The sequence below is a fragment of the Vipera berus genome (assembly GCF_964194415.1).
Source record: "Vipera berus genome assembly, chromosome: 1".
Taxonomy (NCBI): Eukaryota; Metazoa; Chordata; class Lepidosauria; order Squamata; family Viperidae; genus Vipera; species Vipera berus.
The window spans coordinates 319,872,324-319,895,445 of NC_138202.1; the positions used below are offsets into that span (position 1 = coordinate 319,872,324).

The following is a 23,122-nucleotide window of genomic DNA, read 5'->3' on the forward strand; positions in this document are numbered from 1 at the left end:
ACAACAGCACTGGAAAAAGTGACTTATGACAGTTTTTCACATTTACGACTATTGCAGCATCCTCATGGTCCCATGATTGTAATTCAAATGCTTGGCAAGTGACTCATGTTTAAGACATGCAAAGTCCCAGGGTCATGTGATCACCTTTTGCAAACTTCTGACAAGCAAAGTTAATGGGGAAACCAAATTTACTTAACAACCCTATGACTAACTTAACAACTGCAGTGATTCACTTAACAACTGTGGCAAGAAAGGTCATAAAATAGGGCAAAATACACTTAACAAATGTCTTGCTTAGCAACAGAAATGTTGGGCTCAATTGTGGTCATAACCTGAGGACTACTTGTATTGTGTAGAGTGCAAAAAAGGAGTTAAGAAATAGGATGCCAAAGGGAAAAACATTAGAAAATGAGACACAATTCAAACTTTATAGAAACAGTATCTACAATGCTTTTCCATACTGTTCTATCTTTGCAAACTACCCTTCTTCCATCATATTAATATACCAATTCCTGTACTGCCTTTTATTCATTAAAATTCTCATCTCCTTCTTTTTCAGGATCTCAGAATCATTCTGGAGTTGGGTGGCACTTATGTCAACTCCATACAATCACTAATTCCTTGGACTACTCCTTTCTCTTGGTTCACTCCCTTCATATATTTCGTTTGTAACTCAGTACTCATTATCCACGTGAACGACTGAACCATCTCAACATACTACTTTCATACGGGTTACTCACTGTTGAGAAAGTGAATCCACTTTCATTCAGCATTCAGACTGAAGCTTTTCTTGTTTTACAGCACCCATGTTGTAAAGCTGTCTCCACTATATTCAACTCATAGGTTTCTCCTAACATAGCTAATTCACTTCCGCATAATGAAGTGGGCAGAACATATTGTTATTTGCAATTGTTTTTGCTTTTTTCAGCAAACTTTCATTCCTTGCAACAGACTACACATTACCTACTTAAATGTATTCAAATGTCTTAAAATTTCTCCACTTATTGTCCCATTTTTAATAACAATTATAACAAAGTGTAAAACTTCATCTACTTGCTCTAGTTTTCCACCATTTGTGTTTAACTTGACAGTAACACATTTCAGGCTTATAGAAAACTGCATTTTACATTTTAGAAGAAATCAGACATTTTGCAAGAAAAAGATGTGTCTGTCTTTTACATACAGATCTCTTAATTATAAAGATTAGGTGGATTTTGTTTGCTGTGGAAAGAAGCAGAACAAGAAGTTCTATAAGTTTGGGATACAATATAATCAACTTCCTGAATCTGATACTCTCCAAATGTATTGGATATAAACTCCCATAAAACGCAGCAAGCAGAATCACAGATTACCTAAGTATCTGGACAAGATGGATATGTAGAAAAGGGGACATGATTTGTGTTATTGTCTCTTGAAGTTCTGTTCAGCAACATTTTCTCCTACAAGAGTAGAATCTCACACCCTAAAAACATCCTACACAAGATACAACTTTAAAAAAACACATCTTTTAAAAATTTCTGTTTTTCCTTACAGTTTTACAGTTATTAAATTCCAGACTACTCTATATAAGTAATGACTCTCTTCTAAGGGAGGTTCATCTCTCTGTGCCATTGCCGTACAAAGCACTCATATTTTCAATGCAAGCACACATGCACACCTGTTTTCTGATCTCTCTAATGAGCAAAAAAGGAAAACAGCCAGATTATTTGTGGTGTATAGTAATGTAAATATTTGTGTTTTATGAAAATAAATTGTTTTCTTTTTTTTAAAAAAAAGTGTATGGAAAAGAGGCACAAGGAAGCAAAGGTTCAGGTCCTTCTGCCTTTAATCAGAGGTAAATGAGTACACAGCGACAAGGAAAGTACCGTGTAGGTCTCAAAGACAGAGAGTAGAACACAGAATTTCAGCCCCCCCCAGACAGTGCGATAAAAAGACTTGTAGATAGCCCATTGCAACACAGAAAGTCAAGCGGGAATGAGAGCTGGTTGCATTTTATGAGGAAGATGCAAGAACAGCATGTGGGTTCACCTCCAGGGGCTTCTTCATTGGAACATCAGACACCACCTTGGGCAAGGCAGAGTCACAACAGTCAATGAAAGTAGGAGAGGATTTTTAGCAACAGTTCACAAATATTGCCCACCTCAACCACGGGAGTAAGACAGAAGCTGCCCTGATTCAGGTATACTTGAACATCCTTTCCTGAAGCACATAGCCAAAAGCAAAGGTTTACCACACAGCTGCACAAGACTTCCAAAAGGAGCTACATAATTTTTTTTTCAAATTGCCCTGTGGCAAAACTCCACCTGAGTACAACCCTCCTGGGTTGATTGAATTAATGATCTGGTTTGTTGCTCCTTTAGCAGGAGGCAGGCATGGGTACTTCAAAAAGCCATACAAAATAATCATGCCATACTTTTATTATTCAGTTCCACTCATAGCTTCAAAAACTGTCTTATCTAATGCCTAGCCTAATTTGTAAACTTAGCTAATGTTTTCTTACTTTTAGAAACGAGCTATATTCACCAAGGTATTAACCTACATTAACCCCCTCCCCTATCACATGCACACAGCCTAAAACTATGATCAGCAGATAGGCTGAAAAAAAGTTTTCTCTCAGATATGCTTGCCCTGGAGATGCATTAAAGCATCAGGCTATCCCTTTGAAATGAAAAAAAAAACCACCACATATTTAGCACTAATGTAAATAATAAACTATCTTAGAAACTAGATTCCTAGCCTAAAAATTTTAACATCTAGTTTTCAATGGGTGAAAGAGAAGGCTTCTCTCAATATAGCCTCAGATTTGCTTTCCTATTTTGCTATATAGACCATGTTACTGCTTTGTTCGAATTGGAATATAATCAGTTTTTTCTCCCTTTCTCAATCATTTTAGGTCAGTGTATCCTGTCTGAATGTTGGAGTCAGATTCCCACCCTATAAAAATATTGTAGCCTAATTCCTGAGGGAATCAGCCTTTTTTTTCCTGCCCAGTACCCCTAGCTTAACTCACTATATGGCAACATGCTCATCTTTTCAAAGACAACTTCTACCAGGGTGGTAATCCTAGGCATGTGGGAGGAAACAGGATTAAATGTAGTTGAATTTATTTTTAAGAAAATGCAAACAGGAAGGCACTGTCTACTGAAAAATCCATTTCTACTAGAACCTTTCCTCCTCCTGTGAAATTCCTCCAGAGCTCAACCTCAATGGGCCAACTTATTCCCACTTTAAAACTTCTGCCTTCTATTGTCTCTGCTCCTTGTTCTTGCATGCAAGACTCCTTGCTTCATCATTCTCTTACAGGGCGTGCAAATTCCTACTTTCTTTTCTGCTCACTTGACATGCTTCTAAATAAGCAGCAGCTATAGTGCCACATTACCATTTAACACACCAATCTTCTATGTGCTTGCTTTGTGGCATTTGGCTGGGACCACACATGCAAATGCGTTGTTAAAACTTTACATTAATGACAATAAATTTGGAGATGAAACTCCATCAACTATCCCACCCCTCTTGCTCTGTGGGCAGGATGGTAAGGAAAAAGCGGCGGTCTGGCCATCTTTTTTCAGCAATTACTACTCCTTCTATGAGCGAGGAACTGTGGGAGAAAAATATTCCCAAGGTTGTGATATTAGAGAAGCATTTTCTTGTGAAATGCTAGCATTCTGAAGTGTAACAGGCAAAGCAAGTGCAAACTGGGATTAATCAAAGACTTAGCATTAGCTCTCTGAATGCCACCTTCTGCTGTTGTTTCTAATGCCTATTTTCATTTCTGTAAAAGCAAGACTTTAGAGAGAAGGCACAACTCAAGCTTTTGTCTCTAATCCTTTTACATCCTGAAGCTAAAGGGCCTCCGATAATAGAGGATACAGATGAGCTGTTTCTCTATCTTTCTTTATGGATCTCTGGACTTAAATGCTGCTTAAGGTGGAAACCAGGCTCGTACAAGAGCAGCAGTGGGCATTCAAAACATTTTGCCATCAGTTAAGAGCATGATTTATTCAGCCCATTTATCCTGGTGTACAATTTAAAGATGGGAGTTGAGGGAAAGATATTAGGCTGTTTGTTTCTATCTCTAAATTCTGTCCTTTATGCCATGGAAGCAAGAGAAAGAAAAGGGAAGCAGCATGAAAGATCAGGAAGGGGCATATTGTTCAAATGAAGGCAGCAAAATGGGAATGCAAGGAATAGGAAGATGGGCAATTGCGGATGTAGTGTCACCAGAGTAAGGAACAAGTCATTCTCAAACATCAACCTCTTCCCCACTGGTTAAGGTACAGGAAAGAGAACAAAGGAAGCCACAGGGAATCCTGGAAAAGTCCTGTTCTGGCAGACAAAGGAAGTGGGGAGAGGTAACCTTGTAGAGTTTCTTCCTGTTCTCTTGCTGATTGTTGCTGTAGTAGAGCCGTGTGCAGCCAGTGTTCCTCTGCTGTGTTCCTTGGTGCTCACTTTGGATGGAAGGTTGTTGGGGACAGGTGTGGAGTCCTTGCCGAGGAAAGCAGGAACAGTGGAAGGAGGGGAATGATTTGGAAGAGAAAGTCGAAAGAAGCTGCACAAGCATCCAGGTGATTGTGTTGGAAGGGAGGGGGGACAAGCCTCAGGAGGCATTTAAGCCTAGTGCACAGAGAGGAGAAAGACACAATGTACAAGGCCATGGTGAGGACGCATAGTATCCTGAAGAGTGACAGCAAGGGAATAGAGCTATATGTTAACAGTAAAGACAAGGAGGTCAAAGAATTATGGCAGGGTAGAAAGTCGTATAGGAGATCTTAACAGAGGATTTACAAATCCCTTTAGCTAATGTGAAAAATGCTTTGAAAATTTCAAAATACAAACTTTGCTTAGTCATGCTTTTGGGTAGAAACACCACTACTTGACCAGCACAATTTTGGGGAAAGAATTAGACCTATTTAATTACAAGGTCCAGTGCACAGCATGGCCATGTAAGGGAAGGCTCATTTATTCCCTGGTCCCTTCAACCAATCTAATATGGCGTGGAGCAGGTAGAAAAGAAAGAAAATTAGTGGCAAATAATAAAAGGATAAAATGTATTTCTCAAAAAAGAAACCATCTTCACAATCTCAGCAACTAAAATGGATAATTTGGCATAGGAAAAAATTGTACTCAAGAAACCCAGGTATACTCTACACAAGCAGCATTATGAAAAAGCATGATGCTGTTTCAGACAACAAAAATTCTACCCAAAATGGTAGAATTAGACTTTCAAATGCCAGGAGGAGGAGAAAAACCATGCAGAGGAATGAAAAGAAGATCCCTTTACACCAGCAACCAACATAGTCTTGATGCATGTGTAGAATATGCCTTAAGTTAGTTCTCAAAAATAGTACAACCCACATTGAGGTCACCTTAAAATGCTAGTGATATATGAGTTGGGTGGGTTCCCATATTCAAAATGAAAATACAGCACAGGAGAAGAATGTTAATTAACATTTTTTCTTTGGAACTATTTCCTAAGTAAAAATAATCTTCCAGAACAGTTATTGGGAGACAATTATTTCCCACTGTTGCAGTTCCAATCCAAAGTCCTGAGAAACCACTGTTTGCTAACATTTTAATTCAAGCATACATGAAAATTGGGATAATGCAGCGCATGAAAAGCTGTTTATTAACATAAATGTTTAATAGGTTTAATGGTTAAGATCACAGAATGTATTTCTTTCCCTCCTTGACATTCTGCTTATTTTTATGTATATATTTATACATAAAATGTATAAACTTAGCAGATAACTTTAGCAATACAAATAGAACCTTTATCCTAGCCACAGTGGGCCAATTTGTAGGTTGTGAGACTTGCTTTCTTCTTCCTGAAAGAGCATCCTACTCCCAAACAAAGCAAAACAGGGGAAAAATGAATAACAAGTATTCATTAACAGAATGAAGCTGGAGATGGTAAACTGGCAGTAGTAAATAATACTTTGCTTCTTGGCAAATGGCAACTTAATTAAGCATAATAGGAACTTTCATGTGGGGTAAGCTGTCAGAGTAGGACAAGAGGAGCTTTTTGCATACATGAAATGGATAATATTAAATTGTTATTATATTGTTTTACTAGCTCATAGCTATCTGGTTCCAGATTTCAGCTATCTAAGAATATTTTATTGAATACATTGGGAGTTGGGACCTACACTTTCATGCATTAAAATCATCTCCTGAGGCTGTTGGAAAATGTAGGCAAGGGTTGGTAGGATTCAATAGTTTTAGCTGGGGATTTTTTAAATCTGAGAACGTCAATGAAATTTAAAGCAGCTAGGAAAAGAGAATTAAGATGCCAATATAAGAGCTTCATGAGTGTAGATCTAACTGTACAAGGAAGAGACAGGACAAACAAGTGAGAAATAAAGATTATATTCAAACCTACAGCCTGAGGTTCAAACTAATGTCTTTATACTTTAAATATCACAGACTTATGGGAAAATTAAGTCAGGGTTTAAGAATTCCTATAATGAAAATTGTACTGAGCTGTAATGATAGAAAGCTGTTTTTCTACTCTGACTCATGTCTACATTATAACTTCTGATGCTGAACATTCTGGGAAATACTCAATTTACTGGGCAGTGCTATGGGAACTTAGCATTTTGGCATTCCAGTTAAAACTGTGATTACTTTTTAGGGGTTACTGGAAAGCATGACAGATGTCTTTAGGGCAGTTTTTGCATCTCTGTGAAAAATCTTGGTAAGTTTTCAAACAAACTAACAAACAAACCAGGTTTTCTAAACACGGTTTGAATATAATTGGATTAAAAGCAGAAATATGGCAAAAAGATAGAAGGAACTTTTAAAATTCTTCTTGAAGACTTGGGACAGTCTGAGGACAGTTTAAGGTCATATTTATGTATTGTATGGATAAGAAAAGATAATCGAGCAACGAATCAGTGAACACCTAGAAGCAAACAAAGTCATAACCAAAAGCCAACATGGATTTGTCAAAAACAGATCATGCCAGACAAATCTTATTGCATTCTTTGACAAGGTGAAAAAATTAGTGGACCAGAGGAGTGCTGTAGATATAATTTACTTGGACTTCAGTAAGGCATCTGATAAAGTAGACCACAACCTACTACTTGATAAAATAGAAAAATGTGGGTTAGACAGCCTCACCACCAGATGGATTTGTAGCTGGCTGACCGGCCATACTCAGCATGTGGTCCTCAATGGAACTGCATCTACGTGAAGTGAAGTGTGCAGTGGGGTGCCCCAGGGCTCTGTTTTGGGCCCAGTGCTCTTCCACATCTTCATCAATGATTTGGATGAGGGGATAGATGGGGAACTCATGACACCAAGCTGGTAGGAATAGCCAACACTCCAGAAGATAGACTTCAGATAGAGAAGGATCTGGACAGACTTGAACATTGGGCACTATCTAACAAAATGAAATTCGATGGTGAAAGAAGTAAAGTTCTACGTTTAGGCAAGAAAAACCAAATGCACAGGTACTGTATAGGTAGTACCTTGCTCAACAGTATAACTGTGAGAGTGATCTCGGACTCCTAGTGGATAAACACTTAAATATGAGCCAGCAGTGTGCTGTAGCTACCAAAAAGGCCAACACAGTGCTAGGCTGCATTAACAGAGGGATAGAATCAAGATCATGTGAAGTGTTAATACCACTTTACAATGCCTTGGTAAGGTTACACTTGGAATACTGCATTCAGTTTTGGTCACCACGATGTAAAAAAGATGTTGAGACTCTAGGAAGAGTACAGAGAAGAGCAACAAAGAAGATTAGGGGACTGGAGGCTAAAACATATAATGAACGGTTGCTGGAATTGGGTATATCTAGTTTAATGAAGAGAAGGACGAGGGGGGACATGATAGCAGTGTTCCAATATCTCAGGGGTTGCCACAAAGAAGAGGTAGTCAAGCTATTCTCCAAAGCGCCCGAAAGCAGGACAAGAAGCAACGGATGGAAACTAGTCAAGGAGAGAAGCAACCTAGAACTAAGGAGAAACTTCCTGACAGTTAAAACAATAAGTGGAATAAATAACCTGCCACCAGAAGTTGTGAATGCTCCAACACTGGAAGTTTTTAAAAAGAGTCTGGACAACCATTTGTCTAAAATGGTATAGGGTTTTCTGCCTAGAAGACCTCCAAGGTCCCTCCCAACTTTATTATTATTATTATAAAACTTATTCATTAAACATGAATCTCAGTCAACTGAACATTAAAATTGACTGGCACTAATGGTTGACATGAGATTATTATTATTATTATTATTATTATTATTATTATTATTATTATTATTATTATTATTATTATTACTATTACTATTACTATTATATTTTCTTTTTAGATGTTGCAGGCCATAATGTAGCATAGATAACTTTCATAAGATGCTGCCACCTTTCTATTTGACAAATGTTCTAGCATATCCAATCCATAGCGCTGGCATCCTATAAGACTTAATCTAAACAATATGGTTTCAAGTGGAGGAGGATTCCTGGAACAAGAATCCACTTTATTTGCCTCTGCATCAAATAAAGTGACCAAGAACATGGGATGTAGTATGGATACTATTACGATCTGAAATTACTTGCTTTTTTCATTTAGTCCACCCTAAATCCTGGAAAAAGCAAGATGGATGCAGATAATCCTTCTTTATTAAAGCACAGAATAACTAAGATGAATGACACTAATTAAGGCAGATAAGGGACACTAATCAAAGATTCAAGGAATGTAACATTTAAGGAAGAGAGGGGTTCAAAACTGTTAATGCATATATTATATACAAATTGTATATTTTGTATATTGTGGGACAAATAAAATACTGGTTCTTTGAAGATAAGTACTAATAGCTATGGCCTCACAAGTTCTTATGTTATTGTCATGTACTTTCTATTTGTTGTTTTATTTATCATATTTAGAATTCATCCTTTTCCTCACACTATTTGTCAGAAAACTGAATAAAAGAAGAAAGTATTATATACCTGCATTTAAAATGTTTTTCCCAAGATCCTAGAATAAGGGAAAAACTGAAAGTGATTTATTCAGTTGGATATTGTATATCATATAATTCTAATTGGAAAGTACCCTTCAAATGTCATGTATTGCTATTTTGCATAATTCTAGGAGGCTCAGGTTTTCTTTCAAGTAGGTTTTTTTAAATGTATTCCTTCTAGGTACAATCCACAATCAAGACTACAAGACACCGAGATGCTGATTGGCTGTCATGGCAATTTGTTTATGATAGATGGGGAATGGAGAAGCACATGCAGATAAGGGATCAGTAGAGTAGAGTGTGAAGAGTTAAAGAGCAATCAAGCAAGTGTTAGTATGATCAAAGCACAGAAATAATGAATAGTCCATACCCGCCCCCCCAACCATTAATTGAAACCAAATTATTTGCTGCTCAATCTATTTTAAAATAAAGCTTAGACAAAACAGATATATCAAAGGTGGTAACACATGGTACATGCCTACTTTTTCCTCCCAACTCAGTTTTTTGGTTCCAAAATGTTAAATCAAAATATCGATCTCTGGATTTAAAGGACAGAACAGATTTTGGGGGAGAGAAAATAGTAAACAAATTTAGTTATGTTTTTCATTAAAAAAAACTAGTTTTATATAGATTGATTTTTTTAAATCAAAATCTGGCGTTATCATTTATGAACTGGATGTAATGTTGTGACACTGGAAGTGAGACAACCATTTTTCAGGGACTGAAAACATTTTGTGATATATTCTGAGCCAGCTGCCTGGTCTTCCTTACTCACTTTTGCAACATTTTGCTCTAGTGAAACAAGCTAATCATGACCCTAGAAAGGGCAGCAAAGAAGAAGGATAGAGGAGAGTGACATGTGTTCTCTTGTAACAAATGCAGAAGTGTTTCTCCATGTGCATAGCCTATGTATCAATGAGTGTATGAATAAGATACGGGTAGCCTTTTGCTATTTTCAAAAAAAAAGTTTGACCTGTTCATTCCACCCTTTCAACCATTCATGCACACATCTACAAAAACTGCTGTCCCTACCCCTGCACCAGTTTCTTAAAGTATCGCTCTATCTGTAATCCAGGCCAAACTGTAAGTACTTGACAGTAAAGTTATCTCTATCATTTCTTCCACTTTCCCTCCCCATTCCCTACTATGAAACCACAGTACAGAAGATCAAAGTGCCTAAGATTAGTTGCTTTTTGTTCTTTCGTTGTCATCAACTTCTTCTACATACTCAGCAATTCTGAATGATCGCGGGGAAAAAACCCACAGAGAAAACTAGGCAGGATTTTTCCTGATGCTACCTAAGTGGCAATAAGAGGAATGGGCAGAGATCATGCAGAAGAATGAATGAAGATGGGCATGCCACGACAGACTATCAGCTCCCTGAGATGCCAGGGGGCAGCAAAGAAGCACAGAATTCAGGGAGTTACTGCCCCCTGTCTCTCTTGGCTGGATTAGGTGGCTCTTGATGGTGGACTTGTACTTACCCCATTCCATTCCACGCCCATACTCACTTCCTCATTACCATCTGTGGTATTCTCGTATTTGATGCTGCCCCCCAGGCTGTCTCGGCTCCTCCTCCTCTCAGAGCCATTGCCCTCTTTGAGAATTTCCACCACTTTAGTCTGGTTAATGGGGTCAATACCCTGAAAGGGAAAAACAATAATAAGAAAGCAGTAATATGCTGGACATGGTTTTGGCAAGAAGACAAAGACGACTTTTTCAGAGATCCAAGAGAACAAAGAGAGGCCAATTTGGTATAATGGTTAAGGCGTAAGGCTAGGAATCAGAAGATCGTGAGTTCTAGTTTTGCCTTGGGCACAAACCAGCTGGGTGACTATGGCTAGTCACTTTCTCTTAGTGTGAGGGAGGAGGCAGTGGCAAACTATTTCTAAAAAAAAACTTTGCCAAGAAAACTACAGGGACTTGTACAGTCAGTCACTGAGAACTGGACATGATTGAATGGAAATAAAAAAGAGAGAAAGTTCATTGTGGATTATTGAACATTCTGCAGCAAAAGAAAGGCTACTATTGTTGCTGAATTAAATCCCGATTTAACAAGGAAGGATTAAAGTACATCCAGGTTACATGCACTTGCGTACAGCTGCTTGAATCTTGCTTCAACATTTGCTTTTTAAAGAAAGTGAACTAGAAGCTGTAGTTGTCATTACTTACTATTATATTCAAAACTGAGAAATAATAATAACTTCTAAAAAAGGGATACTGGAAAACATAGTTTAAAGTTAAGTTGATTCCTGGCTTGTTTTGGAAGTTATTAGCAGGTAATTGTGGGTTAACTGAGGTTTCTTTTCCTATGTAGAGAAAAAAAAATGAAGCAAAAAGAAAAAGGGCAGTTTTGGGCTATATGTGAAGCTTGTACATATCTGTGCTTACTAAGCCTATTTAATCCATTGAGGAATTTAATGTGTGGAAATTGCGGTAATCACTTCAGTGTGTAGAAATTTGCTTTAAACAATCAGAGTTTGCTTTGAAAAAAATAAAAATGGAAAATACTGTTTTTTGCACATTAAGAATTCCATTTCAGAAAATCCTCCTTGGAATCTATTGAGGTTAGCTGATATCCTGGAAATATAGAAATGACCATCAAGAAGCATAGTATCTAACCAGCTGCAGCAGAATAACATTACAGCATCAACGAGACTCTTCATACCATTTCCACTAGAGAGATGTCTTATTTTGCTGGGCATTTGGAGCTAAGGATCTTAAGAGTTTTATTTTGAAGTTCTTAATTGTTCCTGCAGTTTGTAGGCTTATGAGAGTTAGAAGATTCCCTATTTTGTGGTGTTTTATGCTATTCTTGTTTTACTTTTTATTCTTATTTATTATAAATTGCTTCAAGTTTGGAGAGAAAGAAGGCTTCTGTTAAGGTTAGTGTAAACTAGTTAGCAGGCTATATCTTTCAGCTAGTTTCAGCTAGTTTCTTTCAGACCAGTCAAAAAACAAAACAACAACAAAATTGAGCAGACAACTCTTGTCTATGCTCTGTGATTTTTGCTGACTAAAGAGAAGAACTGCACAAAGTTAAGCAGTTGCAACTTTCCAGAAAAAAGAAAATCACACTAACTACATTTAACTATACCATTGCTGTCATTATCAAGGAAATCTCTAATAGCTTTTTACAGTGACAATTTCACCAGCACTTCAGGATTTTTTTAAAAAATTCCATTTACATCCCGCCCTTCTCCGAAGACTCAGGGCGGCTTACAAGCTTAGCAGTAGCCTTCATTCTATGTATATGCCTGCTTATTAGGGCTTTCACACACACCCCAAGCGGCATTATTACAAAGTCAGCTTAATTGCCCCCAACAATCTGGGTCCTCATTTTACCTACCTCGGAAGGATGGGAGTCAACCTTGAGCCTGGTGGGACTCGAACCTGCACTAATTGCAGGCAGCTGGTGTAACTTAAGGAGGCATTAGCCCACTGCTCCACCAAGGCTTTAATTTTTAAAAATGCTTTCAAGATACCATTCAAATCTGAATTATTCAGCCTTCCTTCCTTCCTTCCTTCCTTCCTTCCTTCCTTCCTTCCTTCCTTCCTTCCTTCCTTCCTTCCTTCCTTCCTTCCCTTCCCTCCCTCCTGCTGGATTCCCACAACACATTTCACAAGAATACAAACAAATAAAATAAGATTCATATTTTTTTCATTCACAAAAGAAATATCAGAAAAATCCAGAAAAGCAGGCACCAAGCCCCAAATGATCCTTGGAAAAATGGCTTTGGTGGCTACAATTAAGGCTAATCTAATTTCCACGTTTGTTTCAAGATTATACATATAAGCACAACTTTTCTTTTCTTTGGAATTTAAGTTGAGGATAAAATAACTTTTATTTGGAAGACTACCTGTTCTCCACTTTGCACAATGCCAGCATGTTTTCTGGGACACAGTTGGCCTTACCTGTCTCCTGGAACGTAGTGCACATTCTTCCAAAGTTTCTGCAGCCTCCAGTTTACCCTGGCGCTTGTATAATGCACCCAGGTTCCGCAGAGTGGTATTCACTGTGGGGCTGAGGAGCATTCAAGAAAAAGTGCAAAACTGAAATTAACAATCATTCTTTTACCTTTGGAGTAACTTGATTACTAAAGCCCAAGTTATCTTTGATGAATGAATATACCAGTCCATAGAGCTCCTACAATTATATTATTTTCATTGAAGACAAAATGTAATACAGAATGCATGTGAGCCTATATGTAGTGAGGATACTACAACAGCCGTATCTTTTCCTGCACCCATATAGCCGCCCTTGCAACTGATGCACAATCCCAGGTAATCACTTTTCTGTGGAAACAAGATGTGAGGTTGAGGTTTGCAAAAATTAAGAATTACCATGATAACTGTATTTAAGGGGCCTGATACAACTCCACACACACCCCACCCTACTGTGGGGAGCTCACCAATAGGCTTCATGAAGTGGTCTGGATGGGATCTATTGAGTTCCCACTGGCTACCTAAGATTACTGTGGGCATCCTGCCCCATTGCTTAGGTATTGGCCACTGCGCTCTTCATTCATTTCAGCTTAGGCTGCAAGAGGTACTAGGCATGTGGCATTCATAGAGCAGAGCTGTCAGAGTTTAATTTTTGGTCACAGGACTTTAAAATGAACAAAACCCCAAACAGTCTGATCTGTTGGCAGGTCACAGAAGGTGTGTATAGGAGGAAGTTGGAAGGAGCCCCATCTCATTTATTTTTTATTTTTTTAATAGATAAGAGAGCAACAGTCCTATATTTAAAAAAAAACCCTGATATGACTAGTCAATAGAATATAGGAGAGCATGACATGAAGTAGAATGAAGTAGACATGCATGCAGTCCGTCCTAAGGGGTGGGGGTTGTACTCCTTTTGAACCCAGTATTCTCTGATTCAAATGGCCTTACAAAGCAGTTCATCTTCCCCCCCAACCGCTCTGTATCAGGATTACAGGCAGCACCTGAAAGGGGAGGGAGGACTGTGGTGAGGACAAAGGCTGCTCTATAAAGCAGCTTTCCTGGGCACCCTTTGTCGTTCTCCCCTCCAAGCATTTGCAGACAAATCATATATAGCATTCCCATCCTCATGCACCTATATTTTTCCCCACCTTCACATTTCTTGTCACCTTTGCACATTGCTTTGGTGAACAAATGTGGAACTCACAAAAGGACTCTGTAACCTGTACAACCAGAAATAGAATAACATAAAAGGTTTAGAAACATAAGCAAATACCACGCCTTACCTGCTGACCTTGCAGGCCTTGTACCAGCCACCATACTCTGCATAAGGGATGTTTTCTCCATGTTTACTCTGGAAGAGAATTTGGCAACAGGGAAAGATTTCTCAGAACAAACATCAAAAGTCAAGAGCGAGTGTTTCTGTCTCTCTTTGTGCATGCATGGGAAAAATAAACAATAATGCACTTATTTAACACTTGGTAGCAATATAGGATCCTCTAACTTTCCAGCTATAAGGAGTAGTCTTTGCTTTTCTAGAGCCTTCTGCTGTGCTAGACTTCACCTTTCATAATCCAAAGCCAGCATGGGCGGCAATTATGGGAACTGAGATCTGATACATATGAAAGAAATCAGGTTGGGGATCATGTCAATAGACTCATACAAGCATGATAGTATAAATATGACCCAAGGATGGGCTCCATCTTGACCTGAGAAGAAAAAAGTATGACTTGACCAAGTAGATAAGGAACATCTTCCTGATATACTTAGTGTCCACAGCAAGAGCTCCTAGGCATCTTAATGCCTAATGGTATGAAAGCATTCTCCATTTTTCAGAGGTCAGTATGGCAGGATTTAAATTTCCTCCAAATTTCCTGAGGTACAAATATTGATTTGTAGCAAAATTCCAATGATGAAAACAGACTTCCAGAGTTAAAAATAGGTATGGCAAAGAATTTGATCATTAAGCTCATGTATTATAGGAGTGCATTTGAGAGATATGGCCTAGCAAAAGTCCCCCTCCTTAAATTAGTAAACTGTGTGACATAAATTGATACTTAAAGATAGTTCTCTCAGCTTCTTCATATAAAACATTTATTAAATGTATATAAAATGTTTGATGAGAATATTTTCTGCCCATACACCCAGTTGGCCAAGAAACTTGTGGGATTGTAGGCTAAAGACACAGCTTCATATAAGTGTGAACTCTGGGCATAAGAATCCTGTCACACAACTTTCCACTGAAATTATGACTGAATTTTTTTGTACCCTTAGCTTTTTCTGAAAGGACTCCAGCTCAGTCATCAATTCCATAGCATACAACTTTGATTTTCAAAATGCCCTCAGGCAAGGCGCTTCCCTAATAACTAGAAGGTTCTAAGCCTATTAAGAGTAACACTGAAATATCAAATGTATTGGGCAGATAGGTTAGAAACACAGGTAGCTGCCATATAGTTCTATCTATAGTTATTGACTACAGGTATTCAGGATGTCCTGTATGGAGTTCCTAGGGACTGGATTTGGAAGTTATGTAATATATGTATTCTGACATGCACGTATTATGAAAATGTAATCAGGTTTTGCCAGAAAGCCTAGATTTCAGATTCCATTTTTGAATCCTGTTACAAGCCCAACAGGAACAGAATCCAAGTAGTTCATAATATGTCCTCCCACTTGATAGGACATAAAATATTTAATGAAGAGTGGAATTTATCTTTATTGTGTCATGTTTTATTCACATTTAAAGCCTGCAATTAACTTGTTTGACTTTGCTGCTTTCTGAATCTTCAGGACAGGCAAAATCAAATATTTTATTTTGATGTAAAACATATTAATATTTTTATATACACACAATTCAAGTAAATTCTCGCATCTTTCCCACTTAAAGTAACTTGATTTTCAGCCACTCCTGTGTAGGCCAACCAGTATAGTGGCAAAGACAGATCAGCATCTATATATTTCTGCATAGGATACCAAAATATATTTGCAGCTTGATATGTGCTATTAGGACATTTCCAGGATAGGAATTTGAGGAAAAAGAACTATGGTTATCAACAATACACAGCCTTATTCATTGCTGACTTGGAACACAAGGTCAGAACATTGCACAGAGAGAGCAAGGAGCTGACACCCATATATTTTTGCAATACAGGTAATTTTTCTCCTCAGTTGATTTCTGTTTTCCATCTCAGTGGCTTCACAATACCAACAATCTTCCAAGATTATAAATGTAATGATTACAGCTATTTCCAAAAAAGGTTTTTTTTATGTATGACTTAGAACTGGAGCAAATTAAAGACTGTATGATTAAATGAATGCAGAATCTACAGTAATTCACATATAACAATGGGAATTCCAGTGGGAAAAACTACAGTAAGTTTACACTGAATACTTGACAATAATGTCCAAATTATCTTTGTAATTTCAAAAATATTTCTGTAAATTTCCCTCAAATTGGAAACTGCTCTAAGTATAATTCTATAGATCAGTCGTGAGACCTATCGGGACTGTTTTGCCATTGCCGGCAATAGGGTGGGCGCGGCTTCCAGATGAAGCATCCGGCCCGCGGGCCAGCAGTTTGACACCCCTGCTGTAGATGGACGTGTGCCCTATCTGAAATTTCAAATTCTAACTCTAAGTTCCTAGAACAGATCTTCAGTAGCCTTAGAAAAAGTTTATTGTAATTTTGAATATCAGTTTTATGATGTACACTGTGCTGACCACTGCTGTTGATACATTGTTGGATTATAAAATGACTTTATTTTCCAAACAATATATTCAGTTATTTAAAACCAATAAATGACATTTTGAAAAAGATAACCTAATACTACAATACTTGTAAATTCTGTTTATTCACTACATGTTTATTTACTCTTTTTCTTTTTTCCTCTTAAAAAAAGCTTAATAAAATGTAATTTGAAAAACCCACAAGGTTTATTTATGTAACATCCCAACAGGAATGGTAACTAGCTATCCTCATTCTATTTTTACAATCCCCAAATTTCCCATCGGGAATGAAATGAAAAGAAATCCAATTCTTTCACACTTATGTGGAAATAAATTCCATGTGTAAGATAGAATTTAGTTCTGTTTGGGACAGCATCGTATTTATGACATTATTAGGCTACATAGATTGTGACAAAAGCAATGCTCTAGTAAAATGGTTTTTATGCCCTTTAATAACATGAAACAAACAAACAAAAAATCAGGTAATCTAGTGGGAGAAGACATTCAAGACAATGGAAAATGAATAAATACATTACTAAAATAGTACTCTATTATTCCAGTAACAACATATAATCTAATTTCTTTCCACTGCTTGGAAATATCTTTTGTGTTGTCCTGCTGAATTGCTCTGGCTCACTTCTGTGTTTAAGAAAAAGTGATATAACTTAGCTGTTAAAGAAAAACTTATTAGGTGGAATGTTTATTGTTTGCATCACACCGGGGTACTGATTTACATAGACAAATGGATGGATATTAAACTGCATTTCCTTGTCTAGGTTTGCCTAAATATTTCTCAGAAATATTTTCTAGCAAGATAAATTCTTGAAAATCATAAATCTGATTTATTTATTTGCTAAATATTTTTCATCTGTTACATTCTTCCCAAAGATTGATTCATTTGGCATTTTACTAAGCAACAAATGAGAACCTAAATTCACTTTTGACGATCAGTGAGTCTGCTGTTTATACACCTTTTGCACTCATAACAGCTGCCTTGCCTTTTCCTCTCCTTATCAAATTATCCAATTTGCTTTTTGGATGACATATCATTGCAAATCCCATTAGCTGTATTCAGGAAGAAGGTGTCAATATCATGTTTCATGTAGGCATCTTTTCCCATTACTTTGAAAACTATGACATAAAAGTTTGGTAGAAACAAAAGTACCTGACATTAAAATGATTAGAAGGTAAATTGATGCTTGCTACTACAAAATGACAAATACATAAAATCACACAACACAATCAAAGGAGTCCAAACCAATCCCTTGAATTCAGAAGGTTTCTGATTTAATGGTGTCATTTTTTTGGTATCAGGAAAATCCTCACGCATGCCAGAGATGAAGAGTCAGATCTTTTTCCACTCAAAATTCAGGGAAAACCAATAAAAAACTAACAGTCTTTCACGAAGAGTTCTTAATTTCAGAGACTTCTCAGCATGATCCTATGGGTACAGTCAGCTTTTGTATCCAAGTCAGTAGATGGGATGTGTCCAAGTTAACAAATGCAACCAATGACTTAAGTAACAATGCACTGATAGGCAGAAATCAAGAGCAGCTGACATATTTAAACTAGTACCACTTAGTACATGCGTACACATTCATATGTAGTCCTTTTCACCCCTTTTAAACCACCTATTTCACACAAAGGCATTGTGCAGAAAGACAGATAGCAATAAGATAAACAGTGCTAATTCTGCATAGCAATCATTGCAATGATTTGGGAAACTAAGTACTATAAAGTACTAAAATCCAGGAAATAGATAATCTATTTTTCTCTACTGCTGGAAGCAGTTATCAATCACTAGCTTAGATTAATAAAATGAAAATTCCACTAGCTTTCACAAGACAAAACAGAGAATGAAGCCTTGCAAACTGCTATGATGTATTCAGAACTTTAGTTCAAAATGTCCCAGAAGTTTACCAAATTTCTATTCTATTCATAGTAATGGACCATATATTGTACAGATTTCCCAAGAGTGAGGTGCAGAAGCTCAAAGCCAAGGACTTTGGATTTGTGTAGCTCTAGTATGCAGAGAGGCCTGGAGGAATGTTGTCCATGGAGTCGCGATGGGTCAGACATGACTTTGCAACTAACAACAACAACAGTATGCAGAGGCTTTTCAACCTAACTTTCTCTCCTCCCAATCTTGGGAACTATTAATAATTAAATTTTCTAAATCTAAAAAGTTTAAATATGGCCCTTCAAAACAGCAAGCTTTATCATTCTGGTTCTGAAATGTCTGTGGCCCAGAACCTGCTGAAATCCCTCCATCGTCCATTTTCCAGTATGTCCTAAGGAATCCACTACAACAAAGAGAAAATATGCAAGACATGGGAAGAATAGGACAAACACTTCCAGTTCACATCACAGAACCTTGAAAAACATAGGAAAAACTGTCTTCATTCAGATCAAAGGTTTGCACAGCACAGTATCTAGTTCCCACAATTTCATGCCTACGAGAATACCTTCATTTAAAGGGAAAGAAGAACACCTTCTTTGTACTTTTGCTTACCAAAGAACTGGTTCTGAGGCCTATTGGCCCTGATCCTGAAAATAACTGATATCTATTAATATTAATGGTTACATTCTCTATGAATTTGTACAACCTTTGCAGATTACCTACACTCTACTTTATGACACTCTTATCTTATATTTAATTATTAAATATACATTTTTACATTTGAAAAAAAATATAGGTTTGAGACCCTTTTTCAAAGAAAAGCAAAAATGACATATTCTTCTACTCATCAGGCAGTGCATTTCAAAGACCTGGAATCCACAGATTTAACCATCAAACACACAATGTGACAACTGATGATTTCTTGAAGGGTGGGGAATCCTATAGAAAAGAAGCGTTCTCACTAGCCTAGACCCAAGTGATAAAGGTGATAAAAGGTCTAGAAACAACCGGCATTTCACGTTTCACTTGGAATTAAACTGACAGTCTGAGCAACGCTTCTGACCCGAGGCTAATATGGTAGTATCTTGGTGAATTCTTTCATAGATCAATTTGATTGCCGAGCTAGTTTTTCCCCAGGAAGGGATGCAGTTGGCATATCAACTAAAGCTGACAAAAGGCATACATGTGACCCAATTTAGAAGAGAAAGTTCTACTGTCCCACTGGAACTGGGACTCTTTAACAGCAAGGTTACAACAGGAAGAAGTGATTATTTTTATCTGTCTTGTACCTATTCAGCTTAAATGCATAACCCTGGGCTCTTATGTGTTTTGAGAGAAGGTTTTTATCTCTCTCTCTCTCTACACTATACATCATTTTACTATAAGATTGTGTCCTTCTTTTCAGTTAATTTTTTTCTAATCTAAAATTATTCCCAACTGTCATTCAGGAGTTCCTTCAGCTACTTGATGGTTTAGGTTGGCACTGCAATGCCTGTGAGAGCACTGCTCTCATCCTCACCTTGCTCAATTTCTCCCTTTCTTCTGCATGCATCCATATAGGCTTGTGTTCATCTGTAGAGAAAAGATAAGAAGATGGGAAAGGTCTCTGTATGCCTCCTAATGGTATTTTCAGAGGAAGCTCCGGGATATTGGCTTTTAGATCCCTTTCCCCTTGTTTGTAAACAAATAAGCAAAGACTTGATAAGCAAACCACAAGAGATTAGACAGTGTACTTTGCCGCTAATTAAAAATCTTTACAGATTGTGTATCATTTACTTATCAAAATGTGTCCAAAAGAAAAATAGGCTCTTGATCATATCCAGACTGCTATTTCCATGTACAAAAAAACAAGACAGATCAGTAGTTCCTTTACTTATGAATACTCTCTCCCAAGAAGTTCTCTTTCCTACATACATCTATCCTAATAATTATGGAATGTTTGAGAAACCTTCACAATTAACATTCAAGGGTTTCGATCTCCAAGACTTGGTCTCTTTGCACATGTTGCCCCCTTCTTCTTTGATGTACATACCATCAACTGTGCCAAATTCCTTCACATGGGCACGGGTGAGAATTTCCTTGTACAGGGTCTCGGCATCCTTGTATTTGGCTTGTTTCAGGTAGCAGGAGGCCTGGTAGAGTACAAGGGATATTGTTATGAAAGTAGCAAAAACACATTCCATAGCCAGTCACGCCTCATCTCAGTTAATCATTTGCCTCCATTGTTTTCACATCAACAAACAGACCCACCAGATTGTTCTTTGTTTTAGCAACATTTGGATCATCAGGCCCTAGGCGGGATTCGTAGATCTCCAGTGCTCGGCGATAGTAATATTCTACTTCTTCATACTTGCCCTGATTCTGGCATAGTAAAGCCAAGTTATTTAACTGTTTGGCCACATCTGGGTGATCTTTGCCTAGAACCTGAAAATGAAGCAGATAAGAATAGTTTATAAAATTCTGGGAATTCTGCAAAACTTTTCTTTTCCTGGGACAACTGCATCACAAATACGATTAGAAACTTGAATTTTGTATACATGGCTTCATATTATATTCATATTAGACTCATTATGGGTACAATTCATCAAAAATATACTTCTTTTCTGAAACAGGAATCTATTGTAGGAATCGCCAGCAGTGAAAGTTGTTGTATACGTTCGCTCCCATAGCCTAAAAACCTTCCTCCTTCAAGCTTCTGAAAGACAAAAATACCTTTTCCCGGATTTCCAGTGCCCGCTTGCATAATGGTTCTGCCTCCTTGTATTTCCCTCTTTTGCCATACAGAACGGCTAGATTATTTAGGGTTGCAGCAACCTGCACAGAGATGTGGAAACAATTGCACAAAAACTAAGGAAGAATGAAAACATACACACACACACACACAAATATTGGACATAAAAAGTGATACTCCTTAGAGAGCCAATTTGTTATAGCTGATAGCATTAACAGTAACTGGATATCTGAAACAGAGCCCTAATTGTGTCACCATTTCTCAGCAGGATACTATTTCAAGAAATCATGTTGCTCTATTCAGCCACATATTTTTTGCCAACAATTTGTAAAGCAACATATGTATTGATATTTTAAATATAAAACAATTATAAATTTGGGCCCAAATGCCACTACTGTAATCACATGCTTGGATTTCCTTATCAAGCTATTTGCCCAATGCTGCCTTACAGTTTAGGAAACAAAGGTGTAGACAGGTAGACTTTTGATTCAGCTTGCTCCATCTCAGTGAAAAGCCAAAGATATTTCTTCATTTGTCCTCTGTTCTTTCTTAATACTGTGCATCTTCATTAATGCTTCTTATAGGCATATATACTCCATTAGTGGATGGCCAGAGTCCCTTCCTTGTGGTTTATTTATTAGGTTTATTTTATCTGTGTGTGTGTCTATGTGCAGAAGCAGCTTTCTTAAATCTAGTGCCCTCCAGATGTATTATTCTGATCATCTTCAGTTACCATGGCTAAAATATGGATTAGCCTGGGAATCAGAAGACTTGACCAGGCAATGACACAATTACGTTTCAATTTCTATATATTCGGATCCTTCTTGACGTGAAAGAAATAATAGCCACTTACTGCGGGATGATCTTTACCAAGAGTTTTCTCTCTAATAGACAATGCATCATTTAACAGGTGAGCTGCTTCTTTATATTTATTTTGATCCCTGCAACAAAATGTTAGATGCAGATACTGTTTAAAAGTAGAGGGACAACAATTTATATAAACATGACACAAACATAGGGAGATTACATTGCACAGACATAACATCCCATCTTCATAGAGGTTGCCACAATACAGGTTGACTACACTGACCTCCCTCATGCTCCCTCTTCCATTTCTGTTCCTGAGATGCTGTTCCATCTCCACAAAAAGCAAGTACCTTCTACCTCTCTATTCCTCACCTATATACCAAGGCCAAGATGTTGAGCATGGTGGCCACATCAGGGTGATCGTGTCCTGAAGTCTTCTCCAAGTCCTCCAAGGCCTGCTTGCAAAGAGGCACAGCCACCTCGTAGCGTCCCTGTGATGCATACTGAATCACCAGATTGTGTAGTGTACGCAAGCGTGCTGGGATCTCATAACCACCTTGCTGAGCAGCTGCTACAGCACTGCTGTGTTGATGAGGTACTGCAAATACATATCACATCCAATAAATAAAGAAGCACAGCATGCAATGCTATATTATGGTTTATTTATACAAATAAGAATTGTCAATTCTTTGTATCCTTAATTTTTCAACCAAATGGAATATATGGAGGGAGTCAAGTTCAAAAGCAGTTCATAAGAGTATTTGTGTCTGCTCTCCCCCATAGAAAGAGTGAAAGAATGAAACTTACATCCTTGTCCCTGATCCTCTTCCTCATTTGGAAACAAGTCATCCAAAGAATCCTTTGTAGAATCACCTTCCTTCTCTTCCTGAAATGTTAATATAAGAAAGAGAAAGGGGTAGAGAGAGATCATTATGCACTAGTACTGCAAGGTTTTTATGCCCAACATTGATGCAAATGATAAAATATTCTTTTTTCCCTGGAAGATAATTCAAGATAATAATTTCAAGGGTAGGTAAACCTGTGCCTGTCATACCCAGTA

The 23,122-nt window shown here is 37.6% G+C and overlaps 1 protein-coding gene across 6 annotated transcripts in view; it reads right to left on the reverse strand.

Annotated features, from left to right (window-relative positions):
* Positions 1 to 23,122, reverse strand: part of KLC4 (kinesin light chain 4) — a 62,379-nt gene that overhangs the window by 9,058 nt on the left and 30,199 nt on the right. For 4 of the 6 annotated variants that reach the window (XM_081318898.1, XM_081318896.1, XM_081318897.1 and 1 more), the window contains 10 exons: positions 22,870 to 22,948; positions 22,435 to 22,660; positions 22,109 to 22,196; positions 21,237 to 21,338; positions 20,775 to 20,948; positions 20,557 to 20,656; positions 20,044 to 20,096; positions 14,185 to 14,252; positions 12,872 to 12,980; positions 10,441 to 10,599 (listed from right to left, as the gene is read on the reverse strand). In XM_081318898.1, the coding sequence (XP_081175024.1) occupies positions 10,441 to 10,599; positions 12,872 to 12,980; positions 14,185 to 14,252; positions 20,044 to 20,096; positions 20,557 to 20,656; positions 20,775 to 20,948; positions 21,237 to 21,338; positions 22,109 to 22,196; positions 22,435 to 22,660; positions 22,870 to 22,948 (1,158 nt within the window). Of the gene's footprint in view, positions 1 to 4,393; positions 4,615 to 10,440; positions 10,600 to 12,871; positions 12,981 to 14,184; positions 14,253 to 20,043; positions 20,097 to 20,556; positions 20,657 to 20,774; positions 20,949 to 21,236; positions 21,339 to 22,108; positions 22,197 to 22,434; positions 22,661 to 22,869; positions 22,949 to 23,122 lie in introns of those variants that run through there. The other 2 variants (XM_081318901.1, XM_081318900.1) reach the window with 2 other exon arrangements.